This window comes from Ictalurus furcatus, chromosome 17 (assembly GCF_023375685.1).
Source record: "Ictalurus furcatus strain D&B chromosome 17, Billie_1.0, whole genome shotgun sequence".
NCBI lineage: Eukaryota > Metazoa > Chordata > Actinopteri > Siluriformes > Ictaluridae > Ictalurus > Ictalurus furcatus.
The window spans coordinates 21,532,107-21,552,230 of NC_071271.1; the positions used below are offsets into that span (position 1 = coordinate 21,532,107).

The window sequence follows — 20,124 nt, forward strand, 5'->3', positions numbered from 1 at the left end:
AGGGCGTAGTCACTGGATCCTTCAGATGATCTAGACACACTGGACAGATGAACTGATCCTGATCTACTGAAATACTGGCTTCTGCCATTTTCCTGCACTCACACATTCACTCAGAAAGGAAAATTTCTGAGTTTCATTTTCTTGGAAAAGAGCTTCCTAGTTCTGTTTGTGGTGCAGTGTGACAGGTTTTTTAAAGGCACGAAGGCGTGGCTTTAAAGAGACACGGAGTTCAGGTTTTAAAGAATGTAGAGAATTGTTTTGTGTAAATGTGATTCTCTGTGATTTACATATTCTCATTAAATGAATTCTGAATTCTTATAAATATCTTTGCTTCATGACCATATTTTGCATATTTGAATGCGTTTTTACATCATTGCTGGAAGGTTTGTAAATAAAACATCACAAACAGCACATCAGGGGAACATTTATGTCATAAAAGCTTTAAAAATGTGTCTGATGCAAAGTAAATAACAGAAACAAATTTTAAAACACCAAAGCAACTTTTTAGTCAGAAGTCTGAATGGATAAGCAGCTGCATAAAGGAATAAATGAGCTAAACTAAACATGGGGAGACAAGAGAAAGAAAGAGAAAGAGCTTGACAGCTAGACTAGACTCTGTATGGAAGCTGGAACTTTAATCTTATTACAGTGACTTCTACAACAATCTGATTTTTGGACTTTTCTATAGTAGGTTACATGGAGGTGTTACACCCAGCTTGCATTATTATATTAACCAGTAGGCGTCAGTAAATTGTAATCAAGCTGACAGCGTGTGTAAAGAGGCAGCAATGAGAATGTGAATTCATGCAGTAAAAATCTTTGTGTCAACTTAAAACTTTAAAACTATTCAGATATCTTTCTCATGGGTTACTCTACGTTTAACTGGAAAAATGTTAGCTATCATTTTTATATTTTTTACATTTATTCAAGTAAACAGTCAGTCAGGTTATACACACAGATTAAACAGGATTTATTAAAGTAAGACACTCGAGTAACAAGCTTTGACTCTTCAACTTTATTAAAGTTTTAAAGCAAAGCAATATAATAGTGATAAAATAGCTATATATATATATATATATATATATATATATATATATATATATATATATATATATATATATATACACACACACACACACACACACATACACACAGTGGATCTAGAAAATCTACACACCCATAAATCGTGTCAGAAACTTTTCTACCTTATTATAAAATGTTAACCTATTAATTAAAGTGAAATACAATAAGAATCAGTTTTCTTGATAATATCCAACTAGAAAAGCCATGGGTCACAAAAAGACTACAAAGCAGGCATGGGATCTCATTGTTGAAAAATATAAATCAGGAGAGGGGGATTACAAACAATTTCCAAGGCATTGCATATATCATGGAACAATGTAAAGACAATAATCAACAAGTGGAGAAAATACATCACGACAGGGACACTACTAAGAACAGCATGTCCCTCTAAATATGATGAGTAGACCAGAAGAAAACTGGTCAGAGAGTTTGCCATTCTTTTAATCGACATTAAAAGAATTGCAGTAATTTCTTGAAAGAACTGTTTGCTCCCTAAATGTGACAACAATCTCCCAAATTCTTCATATGTCTAGGCTACAGGGTAGGGTGGCAAGACGGAAACCTTTTTAAACTAAATAAAACAGTTTTAATTAATCATCCAATTTTCCAAAACCCTGTGGATTAATGTCTAATGACATTAGATGAGACCAAAGATTAACTTTTTGGCCATAATACCAAAAGATGTGTTTGGCACAAAAGAACACCATCCCCATGGGGAAGCATGGGGCAGCAGCATCATACTTTGGGGCTGGTTTTCTTCAGCTGGAACTGGAGCTTTAATCAGGGTCAATTAAGGTCACAGTGACAATAACTTAGGACACCAAAGAGACCTTTCTTCTGACTCTGAAAAACACCAGAAGAAAGATGCCTTGGATGCCTGCTCACCTGCATGAACATGCCATAGACCTGCTGCAAGGAGGCATGAGGTCTGCAGATGTGGCCAGAGCAATAAACTGCAATGTCTGTAATGTAAGACACCTAAGACAGTGCTACAGGGAGACAGGAAGGACAGCCGATCGTCCTTGCAGTAGAAAATTACATGTAACCATGTGTCCCCCCCAAATGGGATTGAGAACTTGCAAAGGCCTTGGTGGAAGAGTGGGCTAAGATAAGATTCAGAGATGGTAAGTGAAAATTAATTTGAGCTCAGTTTCGAATATGATAGCAGCAAAGGTTCTGAATTCTTCTACACATCTGACATTGTAGTTACTTTATTTTTTTAATTTGACACAAGAAATTTGTTTATTTCTTTTTATTATAATGGAGTATTATTTTTGCAGATTGATACGGATGGGGGTCTGAATATTTTCAGAGAGCACTGTATATTATCCAGGCCCTTAACCAGACAATGGTTAAAGATATAAAATAAAAAATGGCTTTAACACACAGTAGGGTGTGTTTCCACCAGAAGCAACGCAGAAAGACACAGCAGTTTGAGTAAGTTTTATTATTTCAAAAGAAACTGTCTTTGCCAAACCCAAAACAGAATTTTTGAAACATTTTTCAGATCAGCACAATACATTTGCTAATAGTGCATATGTCACGATTTCTCCTTGAGTCAGCGCTGCAGGATTGCAGTGAGCTCAGAAAACTGAAGCGCATGCGCGTGCACGAGCCAGGTGCACGAGCGCTCAGCGAACGCACACTTTTCGGTTTTCAATGACAGTGCCTTTGTTTACTTTGGACACATGCTTTTTTTATGATTATGTTCTGTCTCCTCCCCTGTTTTGTCATTAGTTGTTTCCCGAATGTGTGTCATCGTTTTCAGCTGGCCTGTGTTTAACCCATGATTACATTCGTCATGTAAACCCCTCATGTCTCTGTGCAAATTATACAGTATTGAGTTTACCGCTTTATTAAGCGATTGTTTCCTCGTCTCATGTTAATGACATTGTTTCTCGTGTTGATTCCAGCCTAGCCCTGTTTATGCCCGTTTGCCGATCGCCTGACCTTTTGAATGTTATTAGACCATGCTTCTGTATCACGATTTAGATTTGTCTGCCTGCCTCTCTCTTTAATAAACATCTTTAACTGCACGTGCATCCCTCCTCAACCTCTCTTATGTCCCGGTATGTGACAGCATACAGTTAAATAGTCTGCTTCATAACATTTCTTTGTTCTAGAAACATCCTGCATTCTGCAATAAGATATTATTTATGTAATTTATTAATCTATAGAAAAGATGCCATTAGAAAATTATAATAAGAGAAATTAGTGTTACAGTTTGTACACCCAAAAGAGGCATTGTAGCTCAGGGTGAAATTAAATCTCACACCTCTCTTATAGTTTCTGTAAACTCCTTTACTAACATTTCATTTCAAGTCACATAACCTCAGAATTGAGTTATTACCTACACAGAACCCAGCGTATAGAGGATGAGATTGAATGAATGTGGTGTGGACTCTGTGGAGGAGCCTCATCATGTCAGAGATGCTGTAGAAGGACAGAGTTCCTGCACTGTGATCCACATACACTCCTATTCTGGAGGATACTGGACCTCGGAGATCAGTCTTAATGTTGTTGTGCCAGAAAGCGACAGTGGAAGGAGAACACTGCAGACTCCAGGACTGATTGTTGAATCCAAACAAACTCTCACATCCGCCTCCTTTTCTGTTGATCTCTTTATAGGAGACTGATATGGACACATCACCGCTCCATTCCACCTCCCAGTAACTGAATCCACACACACTCTCCTTACACAACACCTGAGACCAAGAGTCAAATCTCTCTTGATGATCAGGATATCGCTGTTGTGTCCTACTGCGCTTCACCACTCTGTTCTTTTCAGACAGAATGAGTTGACGATGTGCTGTGCTGGGATCCAGAGTCAGATAACAGAAATCTAAAACAATAAAATGTGCATAGGTTAGATTTTAATGGAAAGTTGTACCTCAGTGGTTAAGAACGTGGACAACTGCTTGAAAGGTTGTGAGTTAAAATCACAGCACCAATAAGCTGCCACTGCTGGGCCCTTGAGCAAGGCCTTTAACCCTTAATTGCTCAGCTGTATAAATGTGATAAATGTAATTTGCGCTGGATAAGGGCTGTTTGTGTGTATTTTACACTTACACTGCAGTAAATCCTCTCTGGTTTTCGGCTGTAAAGGTAATACCTGAAATGCTGCAGCTGTGGAAATAAAATGGAAACAGAAATATGGCATGGAAACAGTTTAAAGCCTTGTTTCAGACAGATACATCAATTAAATTGCTACCTTGTGGACAGATTTGGTTGAATCCCTCCTCACAGATTTTCTCGACTCGTTGTTTCAGATCTGAGAGAGATTTCCTCACCCCATCAAATGAGAGATGTTGATTGACAGTGAAGCTGGGTGAGTCCTCAGATCCAGGAGAAACACAGAGAGACGGGAAACTCTACAGAGAGGAAACACATAATAGAGAAGGAGAAAAGTGTAGGAGAGGAACAAATGAATCTCAGACTGAATCAGACCAAAGACACACTTGTGATCTTAGACAGGAACATTTATTGTTCCTGTCCATTTATTTACCTCGGTGTGCTGGCTCTGACTGAGCTCCATATTGAGAACACTGCCACACCCGCTGCCCTTGCCTCCAACTTCAACTTCTCCCATACCTCACGCCCCAACAGGCGAGGGGGTGGTACAGGTTCTCTTGTCTCCAAAAATGGAAATTTACATGTCTTTCTCCCTTTTGCTCCTACACTTGCTTTGAATTTCATGCTGTTACAGTTACTGACCCAGCCAAAATGCTCTTTCTTGTTATTTATCATCCTCCAGGTCAGCTGGGGAAGTTCAACAAAGAGTTTGACATGCTACTATGCACCATCCTGGATGCCGGGACTCCTTTTGTGGTCCTCGGTGACATTCACCTAGACAAGCTGCATGCAGCTAATTTTCTTGCACTCCTTCCCACATTGGACCTCAAACAGTTCGCCACCCCAACAACTCACAAAGCCGGCAAACAGCTCGACCTCATCCTCACACATAACTGCACCACACAAAATCTTCTTATTACTCCTCTCCACACCTCTGACCATTTCTTTATCCAGTTTTATATTTATCTCCCCTCACCCCCTTCACTGTCTCCACCTTCAATCTCCTTTCATCGCAGTCTTCACTCCCTTTCCCTCTCACACATCATCTCCATTGTCACAACCTCAATTTCCTCTGATATCCACCTCTCCTCACTGGACTTAAACACCGCAACTGACATGCTATGTTCCACTCTAACATCTTCTCTTTACAGCATCTGCCCCCTAACCTCTAGACCAGCTCGCACATCATGTCCTAGCCCTTGGCTCTCAGAAGCTCTGTCTAACAACCGGGCCAAACTAAGAGCAGCTGAAAGGAAATGCCATAAATCTAACGATTTGACTGACCTAACCAATTACCAAACATTTGTCTCCTCTTTTTCCCATAGCATCTCCACTGCTAAAGCCATATACTACCAAGAGAAGATTGGCAGCTCTCCCATCACCTGTACTCTCTTCAAAACCTTTTCTTCTCTTCTCTGTCCCCCTCCTCCCCCTACCTCTCTCACTGCAGACGATTATGCCACTTTCTTTTCCAACAAGGTTAGATCAATCAGGAACCAGTTCTCAACCACAGACACACATAGACCGACTCCTCCACCATGTAACTCTCAACTGACCTCTTTCTCTCCTCTCTCAGAGACTGATGTCTCAAAACTCCTCCTCTCTAGCCATCCCACAACCTGCCCTCTTGACCCTATCCCTTCTCACCTTCTTCAGTCCATCTCTCCCACACTATTACCTGCACTCACACACATCTTTTACACATCCCTCTCTACTGGCACATACCCTACCTCACTTACAAAGGTTACCCCACTGCTTAAAAAAACTGTCACTTAACCCTGCTGTGGTTGACAACTACAGACCTGTTTCCCTTCTCCCTTTTCTTTCCAAAATCCTTGAAAGAGCTGTTTTCAATCAACTCTCCATTTTTCTCACACAGAACAACCTCCTGGAAACCAAGCAGTCTGGCTTCAAAAGCAGTCACTCTACAGAGATTGCTCTGGTTTCTGTCACTGGAACCTTATGACTAGCAAGATTAACCTCTAGATCATCTGTCCTCATCCTACTCAATCTCTCTGCTGCTTTAGACACTGTGAATCATCAGATCCTACTGTCAGCTCTCTCCAGCCTGGGCATCATCGGAACGACTCTGTGCTGGGTGGAATCCTATCTCTCAGACAGATCCTTCAAGGTATTGTGGAGGGAGGTATTTCTGAAACTCAGCAACTCACAACTGGCATTCCTCAGGGGTCATTTCTGGGACCACTACTCTTTTCTATTTATACTACATCTCTATGGCAGTTGATTGAGTCTCATGGCTTCTCATACAATTGCTATGCTGACGACACCCAGCTCTATCTGTCCTTCCAGCCTGATGATCCATCTGTCTCTGCACGAATCTCTGCTTGCCTCTCTGATATCTCGGACTGGATAACTGAACACCACCTTAAGCTCAACTTGGCAAAATCTAAGCTTCTTTTCATTCAGCGTCATCCCAGCCTGCCCCTCAATCAACCACAACCTCACTGCACAGCTCAGCTCAACCACACTCAAGCCAACCAGGACAGCCAGGAACCTTGGGGTGACATTTTTTAAACAGCTTCAAGTTTACAGACCACATTTCAACAACTGTATGGTTCTGTAGGTTCATTCTGTATAACATCAATAAAATCAGACCCTATCTCCCCGAACAGGCTACACAGCTACTAGTCCAGGTTCTTGTCATATCAAAACTGGACTACTGCAATGCACTACTCTCGGGCCTCCCAGCCAGCTCCATCAAACCCCTTCAGATGATACAGAATGCAATAGCATGTCTTGTCTTCAACTAGCTCAAAAGGACCCACGTCACACCCCTCTTCATCTCCCTCCACTGGCTTCCTGTAGCTGCCCATATCAAACTCAAGGCTTTGATGCTCACGTACAAGACCTTGTCTGGAACAGCAGCCCCCCCCCAACCTCAACACTCTCCTGAAGGCTTACGTTCCATCACGCAATCTGCGATCGATTAACGACTGAAGCTTGGTAGTGCCTACTCAGCATGGCTCAAGGTCCCTTTCCAGAACCTTCACACTAACTGTCCCTCAGTGGTGGAATAAACTTCCAACTTCAATACGGACCGCAGAATCTGTCACGATCTTCAAAAAACAACAAACGTCCCAGCTCTTCCATGAGCATGTAACTAACCCCTCAAACGCCAACCACACATCATCCTTCATTTAAAAACAAAAAAACAAAAAACATACTCTGACTTTCACACCTCTACTCTGGCACTTTGCTTTTCTAGAGCTCAATTAAAAAATCTTATATTTCCTTATATATGCTTATATTTCCTCATTTGTAAGCCGCTTTGGATAAAAGCGTCTGCTAAATGAAAAAATGTAAATGCTGTAATGAGCTTTTAATAGGAAACTTTGTGAGGAACAGCGCCCTCTGTAGATCAGACAGTGAGTGTTACCTGGAGGAAGTGGATGTGATCATGTGTGTGTGAAAGCTGCTCCAGCTCAGATATTCTCCCCGTAAGATCAGCAATCTCCTGCTCCAGTTGCTTCAGGAGTCGTTCAGCTCGACTCAGTTCAGCTTCCTCCTGAGCTCTGATCAGCTCCTTCACCTCAGAGTGCTTTTTCTCCATGGAGCTGATCAGCTCAGTAAAGATCTTCTCACTCTCGTCTACTGCTGCCTGCGAATGCCTCTGTTAGACACACACACACACACATATGATGGAGCTCCATTTAAAGATCAACTTTCTCCTACAGTGACCCTATACTGTCTACATTGTGTGTGTGTGTGTGTGTGTGTGTGTGTGTGTGTGTGAGAATGTTTAGAGGAATCCCTCTTCTCACTCCTCACCTTAATAGTGTACACAGTCTGTCTCAGCTCCTGCACCTTCTTCTGCTTCTCCTGGATCCTCTGCTGGAATTTCATCTGCTCCTCCTGTAGCTCCTTCTGAGGCCAAATAAAATACATTTAATCATTCTGCATCATGAGCTCAGTCTGGCAATGTTAACATTTAACATGCCTAAAATAAATAATTTTTACTCAGGTTCTATAGAATTGTAGTGTATAGCCCCAATTCCAAAAAAGTTGGTACGCTGTGTAAAATAAGATTGCAATGATTTGCTAATTTTATAAACCAATATGTTATTCATAATAGAACATAGAAAACATTGTAAATGTTTATAGTGAGGAAATGTACAATTTTAAGAAAAAAAAGGTAGTTTTGAATTTGATGGCCACAACATGCCTCAAAAAAGTTGGGAAGGGGCAACAAAATGCTGGAAAAGTAAGTGTTACTAAAAAGAAACAGCTGGAGGTTAACTGACAGCAGGTCAGATTGGGTATAAAAAGAGAATCTTAGAGAGGCACACTCATTCAGAAGTAAAAATTTGCAGAGGTTCACCAACCTGTGAAAAACTACATACATCTACAGTTTGTGGAACAATTTCAGAATAATATTTCTTAATGTAAAATTGCGAAGACTATGAATATCTCAACATCTACAGTATGTAATATCAAAATTTCAGAGAATCTCTGGAAATTTCTGTGTGCAAGGGACACGGGTGAAAATCAATATTGCATGCCCGTGATCTTTGGGCCTTCAGGCAGCACTGCACTGGAAATCACTGCATGGGCTCAGAAACACCTCCAGAACTCATTATCTATGAACACAGTTCACTGTGCCATCCACAAATGCTGGTTAAAGCTCTATCATGCATAGAAGAAGCCATATGTGAACATGATCCAGAAATGCTGCTGTCTTCTCTGGGCCAAAGCTCATTTAAAATGGACTGAGGCAAAGTGCAAAACTGTTCTGTGGTCAGATGAATCAAAATTTTTGATCCATGGAAATCATGGATGCCGCGCCCGCTAAACTTAAGAGGACTATAGAGGACCATCCGGCTTTTTATTAGCACTCAGTTAAAAAGCCTGCATCTTTGATAGTATTGGGGTGCATTAGTGCCTATGGAATGGGCAGCTTGCACATCTGGAAAGACACCATCAATGCTGAAAGGTATATACAGGTTTTAGAGCAACATATGAGTCCATCTAAATTTCATCCCATCTTTACTTCTGAGAGACTCTGCCTCTCTAAGATACCCTTTTTATATGCAATCATGTTACTGACCTGTTGCCAATTAACCTACTTAGTTGCAAAATGTTCCTCCGGCTGTTTCTTTTTGTAAGAACGCCTCACTGGACTGTTATGCCCCTCCTGGTTGGCAGGGGGCACCTCTCTCCAGACTCATGCTGAACTCTGCTACTCATTAGGCCTGATTTGTTTCACCTGGGTTTTCCCCTATTTAAGCAGCCTTGGCCTATGCCTCATTGTTTAGTATTGGGCTTATAGCACTTGTTTCCTGCTGCAAGCTAAATCTGTGTTGTTCATGTTTTGGGGCCCTTGTGTCTGTTTGTTGCCCCCGCCCCCCTTTATTGTTACTCTTTTAGTCAGTAAAGACTCTATTGTGGATTATCTCTACCTAGTTGCCTCTGCTATTGGGGTCATTATGTGGGGAATAGCTCTGCCAGTAAACTCACTTTGTACATGAGAGACCCCAGTTTGATTCCCACCTAAGACTTGTTATACTCGTTAGTAACACTTACTTTCTCAGCCTTTTGTTGCCCCATCCCAACTCTTGACACATATTGTGGCTATCAATTTCAAAATTACCTTATTGTTTTCCTTAAAGTGGTACATTTCCTCAAAATAAACATTTGATGTTTTCTGTGTTCTATTGTGAATAACATACAGGTTTGAGATTTGCAAATCATTGCATTCTGTTTTTATTTACATTTTACACAGCGCCTCATCTTTTTTTGGAATTGGGCTTGTATTAGTATTTAGTATTGGTATACCATGCGACCGTTATAGCTACCACTGTTTACAGCTATGCACACCAGTCAGGCAATGGTGCTTTCACAACTTGCTGCTCATTCAAGTATGGGGAATCTTCCTCAATTCTTCTACATATAAATGCTTTTAAAACTGAGTGGTTTTCACTCTACCTTGATGTCGCGACAAGTGAACACTAGGCCTCTGTCAGTATGTATCCGAAAGATAACGTTTCCACACTGAGACACACCTGTAAGGCATCTCTAAGCTCGCACCTGTTCTGTCTCTTCTCACCCCTTACACATCAGCCCCATCTTGTGAAGCATTGCAGACATACTGTCTCTCTCCATTTGAAACATTGCAGACATACACTCTACTCCCTCATCACTCTAATGGCTTGGAAGAATTGGAGACACTCTGAAGCATAAATGCACCCTCTCTCAAGGATCACTGACTCTCACACTGTCTCCTTCACACTTTTATGATCTCTACAATTGTAGCCTGTTTTTCTAATCAATGGCAGCCTAATTGTCTTTCACTAGCCACTTTATCCCAGACCAAGATACTGGGTCTCAGAAATAATTAACAAGATACAGCATGCATCAGTTTGAACTCTTTGGGGCCTGCTGGGGTTCCCACACTAGGGATATGTAGTTTCAAGCAGTAGAAATCCATGCCAGTGGTGTTTAGGGTGATGCCTCCACCGCAAACAAGGCATAAAAATGTAGGATGGTCAGGACTTGGGGTCATTTTCCTAAAATGTTTTTGAACCCCTGATCTAGCACAAAGCAGAAGCAAATCAGAAGTCCATCTCAAATTTTCATGTTCTACCCACTTTTTGCAGTAACAATCACATTGCATGTTATGTAGATGTGGTCTGTAATCAAAACTGAGTTCTTAAACGTCTTTTGCAAATTCTAATTGTCACACAATACATAGTTTTTATGTATAGAAAATATATGTAAACATGTCTAAAACAAAATGTGCTTTATTACAAAGTAACAAGTTTCAAATGAAAGAATTATTTAAACATCAACACTTAGAGCTTTAACAAGGTCATTATGCACTGTTGTGTTGCTGTACAATTCGGTAAAATTATTGTTGAGTGTTGGCTGTTTAAAGTGCACTGACTGGTTTGACATGTTTAACACTTCCTTAACAACAACCCTTTAACTTTTAGCAAAAATTCACTTCACACTTCATATATATGCAACTGACAAATGGGGGATGTGCAGTACAGTGATGTGAGGTAAAATGGCAAGGGACTAATTACAGTGAAAATGACATGAGTCAGAAATTTTCAAAAAGGCAAGATAGAACATGAGGTATGATACCAGCAATAATACTGAGATGTAATGGCAGAATGACACTGCAGTGCAAATGATGTGGACAAATTAAGAGATGTATTATTTATTTATTTATTTATTTATTTATGTTACAAAATAAGAATATAACATTAAAATAATGATTCATGTATTGATTCTGGAATTGTTTTTTTAAAATTGTTTTAACTAGGGATCAAGGGAAGCATTTTGTTATTTTTTTGTATGGTACTAATAAAATAATCCTTCCCAATTTGAGGTTTCTAGCAGGTGACTTTTCATGAGCAGACAGACAGCAGCAGAGGTGTGAGGCGTGGCAGAATGGGGGTGTATATCACAAGGAGACAATAAAGAATTCATTTTCAGTGAATGGGGCATGCCCTGTATTGTGCACAAAACAGAGAGCATGCGCAATCCTGTGTAAAACTGCCTGAAATGAACTATGAACAAGTGAACAAGTGTCTGAAAGCTGCATGCCCCCATGCCACACCTGAGTGTGTTGCCACCCTAGGTGGTTGCCAATATGGCTTATGCCAGCATCTACCACTGCATAGAATTTGTATAAACTGACTTTTAAAAGAATAATGACATCCAGTTCTTACCTGTTTTTCAGTTCTTTCTGCTTTAGTTGAAACTGTATCATGGCCTTTATGTTTATCCATTGTACACAAGTAACAGATGAAGCTTTGGTCAGTACGACAGTACATCTCGCTGAGTTTGTCATGTTCTGAGCAAATCTTCTCCTGGAGCTCTGCACGGGGTTCAACTAACTTGTGCTTCTTAAAGGCAGGAGCCTGATTGTGAGGTTTAATATGATCTTCACAATAGGAGGCCAGACACACCAGACAGGAATTAATGGCTTTACGTTTTCTCCCAATGCAGGAATCACACTCCACATCTCCAGGTCCAGCGTAACGGTGAGCAGGAGAAACAGCTTGGAGTTCAGTCTTATTTTGTTTCTCCACCTTTTCAGCCAGCATGTTGTTCCTGCGTAGAACAGGCCTTGGATTGAAAGTCTTTCTACACCTGGGGCAGCTGTAGACGCCCTTCACATCCTCCTGATCCCAGAAGCCAATAATACACACCTTACAGAAATTGTGGCCACAGGTTGTAGTCACTGGATCCTTCAGACGATCCAGACACACTGGACAGCTGAACTGATTCTGATCTACTGAAATACTGGCTTCTGCCATTTTCCTGCACTCACACACTCTCTCAGAAAGGAAAATTTCTGAGTTTCGTTTTCTGCGAAAAGAGCTTCCTGGTTCTGTTTGTGGTGTAGTGTGACAGAGAGCGCAGGCGTGGCTTTAAAGAGGCAGGGAGTTCAGGTTTTAAAGAATACGTGTAGAGAATTCTTTTGTGTAAATGTGATTCTCTGTGATTTACAAATTCTCATTAATTGAATTCTGAATTGTTATAAATATCTTTGCTAATATGATCATATACTGTGCAGTGGTGCTTGAAAGTTTGTGAACCCTTTAGAATTTTTTATATTTCTGCATGAATATGACCTAAAACATCTTCAGATTTTCACACAAGTCCTAAAAGTAGACAAAGAGAACTATTAAACCAATTAAACAAATGGGACAAGAAATATTATACTTGTTCGTTTATTTATTGACGAAAATAACCCAATCTTACAGATCTGTGAGTTGCAAAAGTATGTGAAACTCTAGGATTAGCTGTTAATTGAAGGTGAAATTAGAGTCAGGTGTTTACCATCAATGGGCTGACCATCAGGTGTGAATGAGCACCCTGCAATACAACCCCAATTCCAAAAAAGCTGGGACACTGTGTAAAATGTAACTAAAAACAGAATGCAATGATTTGCAAATCTCATAAACCCATGTTATTCACAATAGAACATAGAAAACATATCAAATGTTTGAACTGAGGAAATGCACCATTTTAAGGGGAAAAAATTAAGCTAATTTTGAATTTGATGGCAGAAACACATTTCAAAAAGGTTGGGATGGAAAAGTAAGTGTTACTAAAATGAAACAGCTAGAGGAAAATTTAGAAACTAATTAGGTTAATAGCAACAGGTCAGTAACAAGATGAAAAAAGAGTATCTTAGAGAGGCAGAGTCTCTCTTTTTTTCCTGACAGCCTTTAAAAACATCTTTGATAAAAGTAGAACGCATTGAAATCATTCTCATGGCTGAATCTGGAAGCTGTTGCAAGACTGCGATGGACATGCAATTACATGCATAACACCAGAAGTGTTTACACGAGTTCATTGTGCCAAGTTATCAACGCAATCCTGACTCCAAGTTCTATAGACAGTAACTTTTGTCACGTCTCGAGACGTAAGGGAGATTAGGATGGATGCAAGTGCAGTTAACAGTTTTACTGAGGGAGACACAGGCAGATAAATCCAGATCGTAATCTAAAAACGTAGTACGAAAACATGCAAAAGGTCAGGCGATCGGCAAACAGGCATAAACGGCGCAAAGCAGGAATCAAGGTCGCGGTCACAGAAAACAGGGTCAAGATACAAAACAAGAAACATAAACTATGACTAGGAACTGGGAGCGGAAAAACCAGCATGGACTAGATGCACTAGTCTAACAATGAAACATAACATGGACAGAGACTGTGACTAAGACTCTATATCTAACGTAATTATCTATAACGTATCTAAACTAATCTAGTCTAATACTCCACGCCGTGTGCTGAGAGGCACGCTATATATATACAAACATAATGAGCGTGTTAAGTGCTGACGGCTGACACCAATCTAGACACACGCTTACACAATAGCCAATGACAGACCAGGGAGGAGACATAACAGAAACATAACAAAAGCACGTATCCATAGTAAACCATGTCACGGTTGTCAACATACGAAGAGCGGGCGCTCGCACACCTTGCTCGTCCACGCGCGCCCACATGCTCTCCAGCACGCTGCTTAAAGGGGAAACCGTGACAACTTTGAGCTACTGGCCCCACAGCTGGTAGCCACCAACAGTTGTGGGTTTTTTAAATAGATTTGTTAAAATCAAGTTGTAGAAGCATCTCAAAGATTGTCAATGAAAATGACAATAAGCTCAGTTTTGAGTGTCATAGCAAAGGGTCTGAATTCTTATGCAAATTTGATATTGGCAGGTTTTTTTTCATGTAAAATGAAATTTGTTTACGCTTTTTATAATAATGGAGTATTATTTTTTGCAGATTGATGCACTTTAAGAGTGCACTGTATAATAACCAGACGCTTCACCGGAAAATGTTTAAAGAAATAAAATATGTTTGATTTGAGTTTTGAGTTTGAGTTTGAGTAAAGTTTATTATTTCAAAAGAATCCGTCTTTGCCAAAGCCAAAACGGAATTTTTGAGACATTAGAAATTTTTCATACCAGTATAATACATTTGCTAACCATGCATACAGTTAAATAGTTTGTTTGATAACATTTTTTTTTCTAGAAACATTCTGCAGTCTGCAATAAGATATTATTTATGTAATTTATTAATCAATAGAAAAGATGCAGTTAAGTAATAATAATAATAATAATAATAATAAAAGCTGCAAGCAGCATTTTCAGGGGCCAAGCACCCAGACTCGGTGAGCCGGACATTCACAGACCTACTACAATTGTTGACTAAGTTATCACAGGAAAACAGAGCCATAACTTTAGGCAAAGGGATTCAAGAGCGATTTGTAGTTTCACTGATGACGTGTATGTTTTGACTGCAAACAGTGGTGGAATTCTGTGATTGTAGGAGGAAAGCTCTAGATGAACAAATGGGCAGCATTTGTATTGTGTTTGTTTGTTGTTTTTTTATTAAAAATTGGCAGCTTCACTGTTAGATTGGTTGGCCCTTTATGGACAAACTGTTTGGAGTATTCAAGATTATTTTAATAACTTTTGTGAGGCTTACTCTGAAAATCATGTCTGCAAAATTTGGTGACGAATGTACAAAATGTGTAGGAGGAGTAGCAAAAAAAAAACAAAACAAAACAAACGTTTTTCCAAGATGTAAAAACGTCCAAATTCTAATTAGGTGGAAAGTCATAGGGTACGTTAAACTCGTGTCAACCCAGGCTTTTAAATTTAGGACACACGGTTCAAAAGTTATGACCATAAACGTACTTCCATATTAGGCCCAAATTTGACATGATGGTGCTGCTACAGCATTTGGCCAGAATGTTCCTGAGACCCTCCCCAATCACTGTCCAGAAATTCACAACATTTTACCATACGGTTCTATGGGCTGCCATAGACAATCTTGTCAGAAGAAGAGGAAGAAGAAGAAGAAGAAGAAGAAGAAAAAGAAGAAAGGTAGAATAACAATATTTAATTAATGTTTATAAAGTGGCATTGTAGCTCAGGGTGAAATTAAATCTACCATCCATCCATCCATCTTCTATACCACTTATCCTTTTCAGGGTCACGGGGAACCTGGAGCCTATCCCAGGGAGCATCGGGCACAAGCCGGGGTACACCCTGGACAGGGTGCCAATTAAATCTGACACCTCAGTTTAAATTTTATTTTCTAAAACCTTTTACTAACATTTCATTTTGGAACACACAACCTCACAGTTGAGTTATTACCTACACCGAACCCAGCGTATAGAGGCTGAGTGAATGTGGTGTGGGCTCTGTGGAGGAGCTCCATCGTGCCAGAGATGCTGTAGAAGGACAGAGTTCCTACAATGTGATCCACATACACTCCTAATCTGGAGGATGCTGGACCTGGGAGTACAGTTTTAATGTTGTTGTGCCGGAAAATGACAGAGGAAGGAGAACACACCAGACTCCAGGACTGACTGTTGTATCCAAACACACACTCATTACCCTGCCCTTTCCTGCTGAGCTCTTTATATGAGACTGATATGAAAGTAAAACCGCTCCACTCCACTTCCCAGTAACAGTGTCCACACACACTCTCCCTAGACAACATTTGAGGCCAGTAGTCAAATCTCTCAGGATGATCAGGGCATTGCTGTTGTGTCCTACTGTGTGTCACTGCTCTGTTCTTCTCAGACAGAATAAGGGAAGGATGTGCTGTGTTGGGATCCAGAGTCAGATAACAGAAATCTAAAACAATAAAATGTCCACAGGTTAGATGTTAGTCACAGGATATAAAAAGTGTGTGTGAGATACCTGTCTGTGTTTCTGTCCTCCTAATTCAGCTCTATATGAAATATTTTAAATATTAAATATCAGTCATCAGGTACAAATATATCTGATTTAAATACAAAACACAGATATGTGTTGGGGGTTGGGGATGGGGACTTGTGTTATACTTACACTGCAGAAAATCCTTTCTGCTTTTCTGCTGTGAAGGTAATATCTGAAGTGCTGCAGCTGTGGAGAGACAAAAATATGACATGGAAACAGTTTAAAGCCTTGTTTCAGACAGATACATCAATTAAATTGCTGCCTTAGTGGGTCAACATTCCAAATTTCAATTTAAGGCATCAACTACAATTTTCTCAGATAAATATAACATTAGTTTGTGGATTTGTGATTATGTTCCATTGACTTTGTTTGTCTGGTAAATTTATCTTGATGTAATTTACAAAGCTTGCTTGTTTACCTTGTGGACAGATTTTGTTGAATTCCTCCTCACAGATTTCCTCGACTCGTTTTTTCAGATCTGAGAGAGATTTCCTCACACCATCAAATGAGAGATGTTGACTGACAGTGAAGCTGGGTGAATCCTCAGATCCAGGAGAAACACAGAGAGACGGGAAACTCTACAGAGAGGAAACACATAATAGAGAAGGAGAAAAGTGTAGGAGAGGAACGAATGAATCTCAGACTGAATCAGACCAAAGACACACTTGTGATCTCAGTTAGGAACATTTATTGTTGCTGTAATGAGCTTTTAGGAGGAAATTTTGTTAGGAACAGCGCCCTCTGTAGATCAGACAGTGAGTGTTACCTGGAGGAAGTGGATGTGATCGTGTGTGCGTGAAAGCTGCTCCAGCTTAGTGACTCTCCTCTTAAGATCAGCAATCTCCTGCTCCAGTTGCTTCAGGAGTCGTTCAGCTCGACTCAGTTCAGCTTTCTCCTGAGCTCTGATCAGCTCCTTCACCTCCGAGCGCTTTTTCTCCATGGAGCTGATCAGCTCAGTAAAGGTCTTCTCACTCTCATCTACTGCTGCCTGTGAACGCCTCTGTTAGACACACACACACACACACACACACACAATGGAGCTCTATTTAAGATCAGCTCTTTCTCTTGCAGTGACTCTATACTGTCCATATTGTGTGTGTGTGTGTGTGTGTGTGTGTGTGTGTGTGTGTTTCACTTCTCACCTTAATAGTGTCCACAGTCTGTTTCAGCTCCTGCACCTTCTTCTGCTTCTCCTGGATCCTCTGCTGGGATTTCATCTGCTTCTCTTTTACCTCATTCTAAGACCAAATAAAATATATTTCATTATTTCTACATCAGGAGCTCAGTGTGTCGATAATAACTGCAAATAAATTTATTTCACTCCTGTTCTATACAATTATAGTGTAATAACAAAAAAGTATACCTAATTGTAAAATTGGAGAAAAAGTCCAACTCTCATAGTTCAGCAATATTCACCCTGAATACAATGCCTAATTGTTTTTCTCTAGCCACTTTATCACAGACCAAGACACTGGGTCTCAGAAAGGATTCACAAGATACAGCATACATCAGTCTGAACTCTTTGGGACCTGTCTATCTAGTGCTCGGGTTCCCACACTAGGGGTCTGTAATTTAAACCAGTAGAAGTAGATGCCAGTGGTGTTTAGGGTGATGCCTCCTCCTCCAACAAGGCATAAAGATGTAGGGTCCTCAAGATTTGGGGTCAAAGGAAATTCATAATCCATGTCCATTTGGGGTCATTTTGCCAAAACGTTTTGGAAACCAGTCAGAACTTTTTTTCAGAGTTTTCCCGACTTTTTGCACTAACACAATCATATTTCACGCCATGTAGGTGTGGTCTGTAATCGAAAATGAGTTTTTAAACATCTTTTGCAAATTCCACTTGTTACACAGTGTCACGTAATGGAGGTTAGGATGGATGCAAGTGCAGACAAGAGGTTTATTAAAGAGAGGCAGGCAGACAAACCCAAATCGTGAAACAAAAGCGTGGTCAGAAACAGGCAATGGGTCAGGCGATCTGCAAACGGGAATAAAACAGGCAGGGCAGGGCACAGCACGTAATGAGAAACAAGAAACAAGATTAAAAACTATTAAACAAACCACAAGGAACAAGGTACAAAGGCTTGGTACGTGGAAACACTCAGGTAATACTTCACGAAGTACAAAGAGGCACAAGGGGTTTAAATGACAAACGTGCTTCGAGTTCACGCTTCAAGTTTCAGACCACGATGCATGCTACAGCGCTAGTGCAAGGGGAAATCATGACACACAGTATGCACTAAGTTTTCGTAAACATATGTAAACGTGTCTAAAATAAAATGCATTACAAGGTAACAGAAGTTTCAAATGAAAGAATTATTTAAACATCAACGGCTTTACAACACTGTTACAGAGCTTTAACATGATCATTGTGCACTGTTGTGTTGTTGCACAATTCTGTAAGAATGCTGTTGGGTTCTGGCTGTTTAAAGGACACTGACCGGTCTGACATTTAACATTTCCTTATCTACAACCCTTTGACTTTTAGTAAATCTTCACAGTCAATGAAAGTCATGAAAAACAATTTAATCAACTGAACAGAAATGAGATTTTACAAAAAAAAAAATTGTATAAACGGACTTTGAAAAGAATAATGACATGCAGTTCTCACCTGTTTTTCAGTTCTTTCTGCTTTAGTTGAAACTGCATCATGACCTTTATGTTCATCCATCGTGCACAAGTAACAGATGAAGCTTTGGTCAGTACGACAGTAGATCTCGATCACGTTGTCATGCTGAGAGCAGATCTTCTCTTGGAGCTCTGCACAGGCTTCAACTAACTTGTGCTTCTTAAAAGCAGGAGACTCATAGTGAGGTCTAAGATGATCTTCACAATAGGAGGCCCGACACTCCATACATGAATTAATGGCTTTACGTTTTCTCCCAATGCAGGAATCACACTCCACATCTTTAGGTCCAGTGTAACAGTGAGCAGGAGAAGCAGCTTGGAGTTCAGTCTTATTTTGTTTTTCCACCATTTCAGCCAGCATGTTGTTCCTGCGTAGAACAGGCCTTGGAGTGAAAGTCTCTCTACACTCGGGACAGCTGTAGATGTCCTTCAGATCCTCTTTATCCCAGAAGCCATTAATACACACCTTACAGAAATTGTGGCCACAGGGAGTAGTCACTGGATCCTTCAGGAGATCCAGACACACTGGACAGCTGAATTGATCCTGATCTACTGAAATACTGGCTTCTGCCATTTTCCTGCACTCACACACTCACTCAGAAAGGAAAATTTCTGAGTTTCGTTTTCTGCAAAAAGAGCTTCCTGGTTCTGTTTGTGGTGTAATGTGACAGAGAGCGTAGGTGTGGCTTTAAAGAGGCAGGGAGTTCAGGTTTTAAAGAATACATGTAGTGTTCTTTTGTGATTTTCTGTGATTTACATACAGTTGCAATCAAAATTATTGAACCCCCATTGCAAATTAGGTTTATGGTCAAAATTTCCAGATTTTCAGCTGTTTGCAATGAACAAATCAAACAAAATCAATTGAAATAGTTCAACACAATGAATGCTTAAAGTGGCTTCCCCAAATTCAACTAAAAAGCAACTTATATTGACTTCTACAGTTTCATAATTATTCAACCCCTTGAATAGAATCCCTAACAACAGCACAAATATGCTAAACAGGTGTTGTCTCAAGCACACCTGATGCAGCTAATCAGGGGCTTCATTAGTTACACCAGGTGTGCTTGAGCTTGAACATGTGAAATACCTGAACTGGCTAGGTGCAGAAAATGTATGAACTACCTGGA

At 40.2% G+C, this 20,124-nt stretch overlaps 2 protein-coding genes across 4 annotated transcripts; both read right to left on the reverse strand.

Annotated features, from left to right (window-relative positions):
* Positions 1-1,130: 1,130 nt before the first annotated feature.
* Positions 1,131-12,505, reverse strand: LOC128621087 (tripartite motif-containing protein 16-like). 2 transcript variants are annotated; one of them, XM_053646571.1, is made up of 6 exons: positions 11,850-12,505; positions 7,945-8,037; positions 7,553-7,786; positions 4,295-4,454; positions 4,153-4,209; positions 1,131-3,925 (listed from the first exon to the last, which is right to left on the reverse strand). In XM_053646571.1, exons 1-6 carry the CDS (start codon positions 12,438-12,440, stop codon positions 3,396-3,398), a joined length of 1,665 nt encoding a protein of 554 aa, XP_053502546.1. In that variant the 5' UTR covers positions 12,441-12,505; the 3' UTR covers positions 1,131-3,395. The 2 variants fall into 2 exon arrangements, with proteins under 2 accessions (XP_053502546.1, XP_053502545.1); XM_053646570.1 differs by having other exon boundaries at positions 7,945-8,040.
* Positions 12,506-12,575: 70 nt separating this feature from the next.
* On the reverse strand, positions 12,576-19,636 carry LOC128621088 (E3 ubiquitin/ISG15 ligase TRIM25-like). Of its 2 annotated transcripts, none has more exons than XM_053646572.1 (6): positions 18,981-19,636; positions 17,512-17,607; positions 17,136-17,369; positions 16,788-16,947; positions 16,499-16,555; positions 12,576-16,285 (listed from the first exon to the last, which is right to left on the reverse strand). In XM_053646572.1, exons 1-6 carry the CDS (start codon positions 19,569-19,571, stop codon positions 15,762-15,764), a joined length of 1,662 nt encoding a protein of 553 aa, XP_053502547.1. In that variant the 5' UTR covers positions 19,572-19,636; the 3' UTR covers positions 12,576-15,761. The 2 variants fall into 2 exon arrangements, with proteins under 2 accessions (XP_053502547.1, XP_053502548.1); XM_053646573.1 differs by lacking the exon at positions 12,576-16,285 and adding an exon at positions 16,303-16,382.
* Between the last annotated feature and the right edge of the window lie 488 nt (positions 19,637-20,124).

Excerpts from the sequence above, each read along its gene's own strand:
- LOC128621087 (XM_053646570.1), bottom strand. The coding sequence starts at position 12,440 with ATGGCAGAAGCCAGTATTTCAGTAGATCAGAATCAGTTCAGCTGTCCA. Across the intron at positions 8,041-11,849 it reads CAGAAAGAACTGAAAAACAG|AAGGAGCTACAGGAGGAGCA; the intron begins GTAAGAACTGGA and ends ATTTGGCCTCAG. Across the intron at positions 4,455-7,552 it reads ATCACATCCACTTCCTCCAG|AGTTTCCCGTCTCTCTGTGT; the intron begins GTAACACTCACT and ends TCCTCTCTGTAG.
- LOC128621088 (XM_053646572.1), bottom strand. The coding sequence starts at position 19,571 with ATGGCAGAAGCCAGTATTTCAGTAGATCAGGATCAATTCAGCTGTCCA. Across the intron at positions 17,608-18,980 it reads CAGAAAGAACTGAAAAACAG|AATGAGGTAAAAGAGAAGCA; the intron begins GTGAGAACTGCA and ends ATTTGGTCTTAG. Across the intron at positions 16,948-17,135 it reads ATCACATCCACTTCCTCCAG|AGTTTCCCGTCTCTCTGTGT; the intron begins GTAACACTCACT and ends TCCTCTCTGTAG.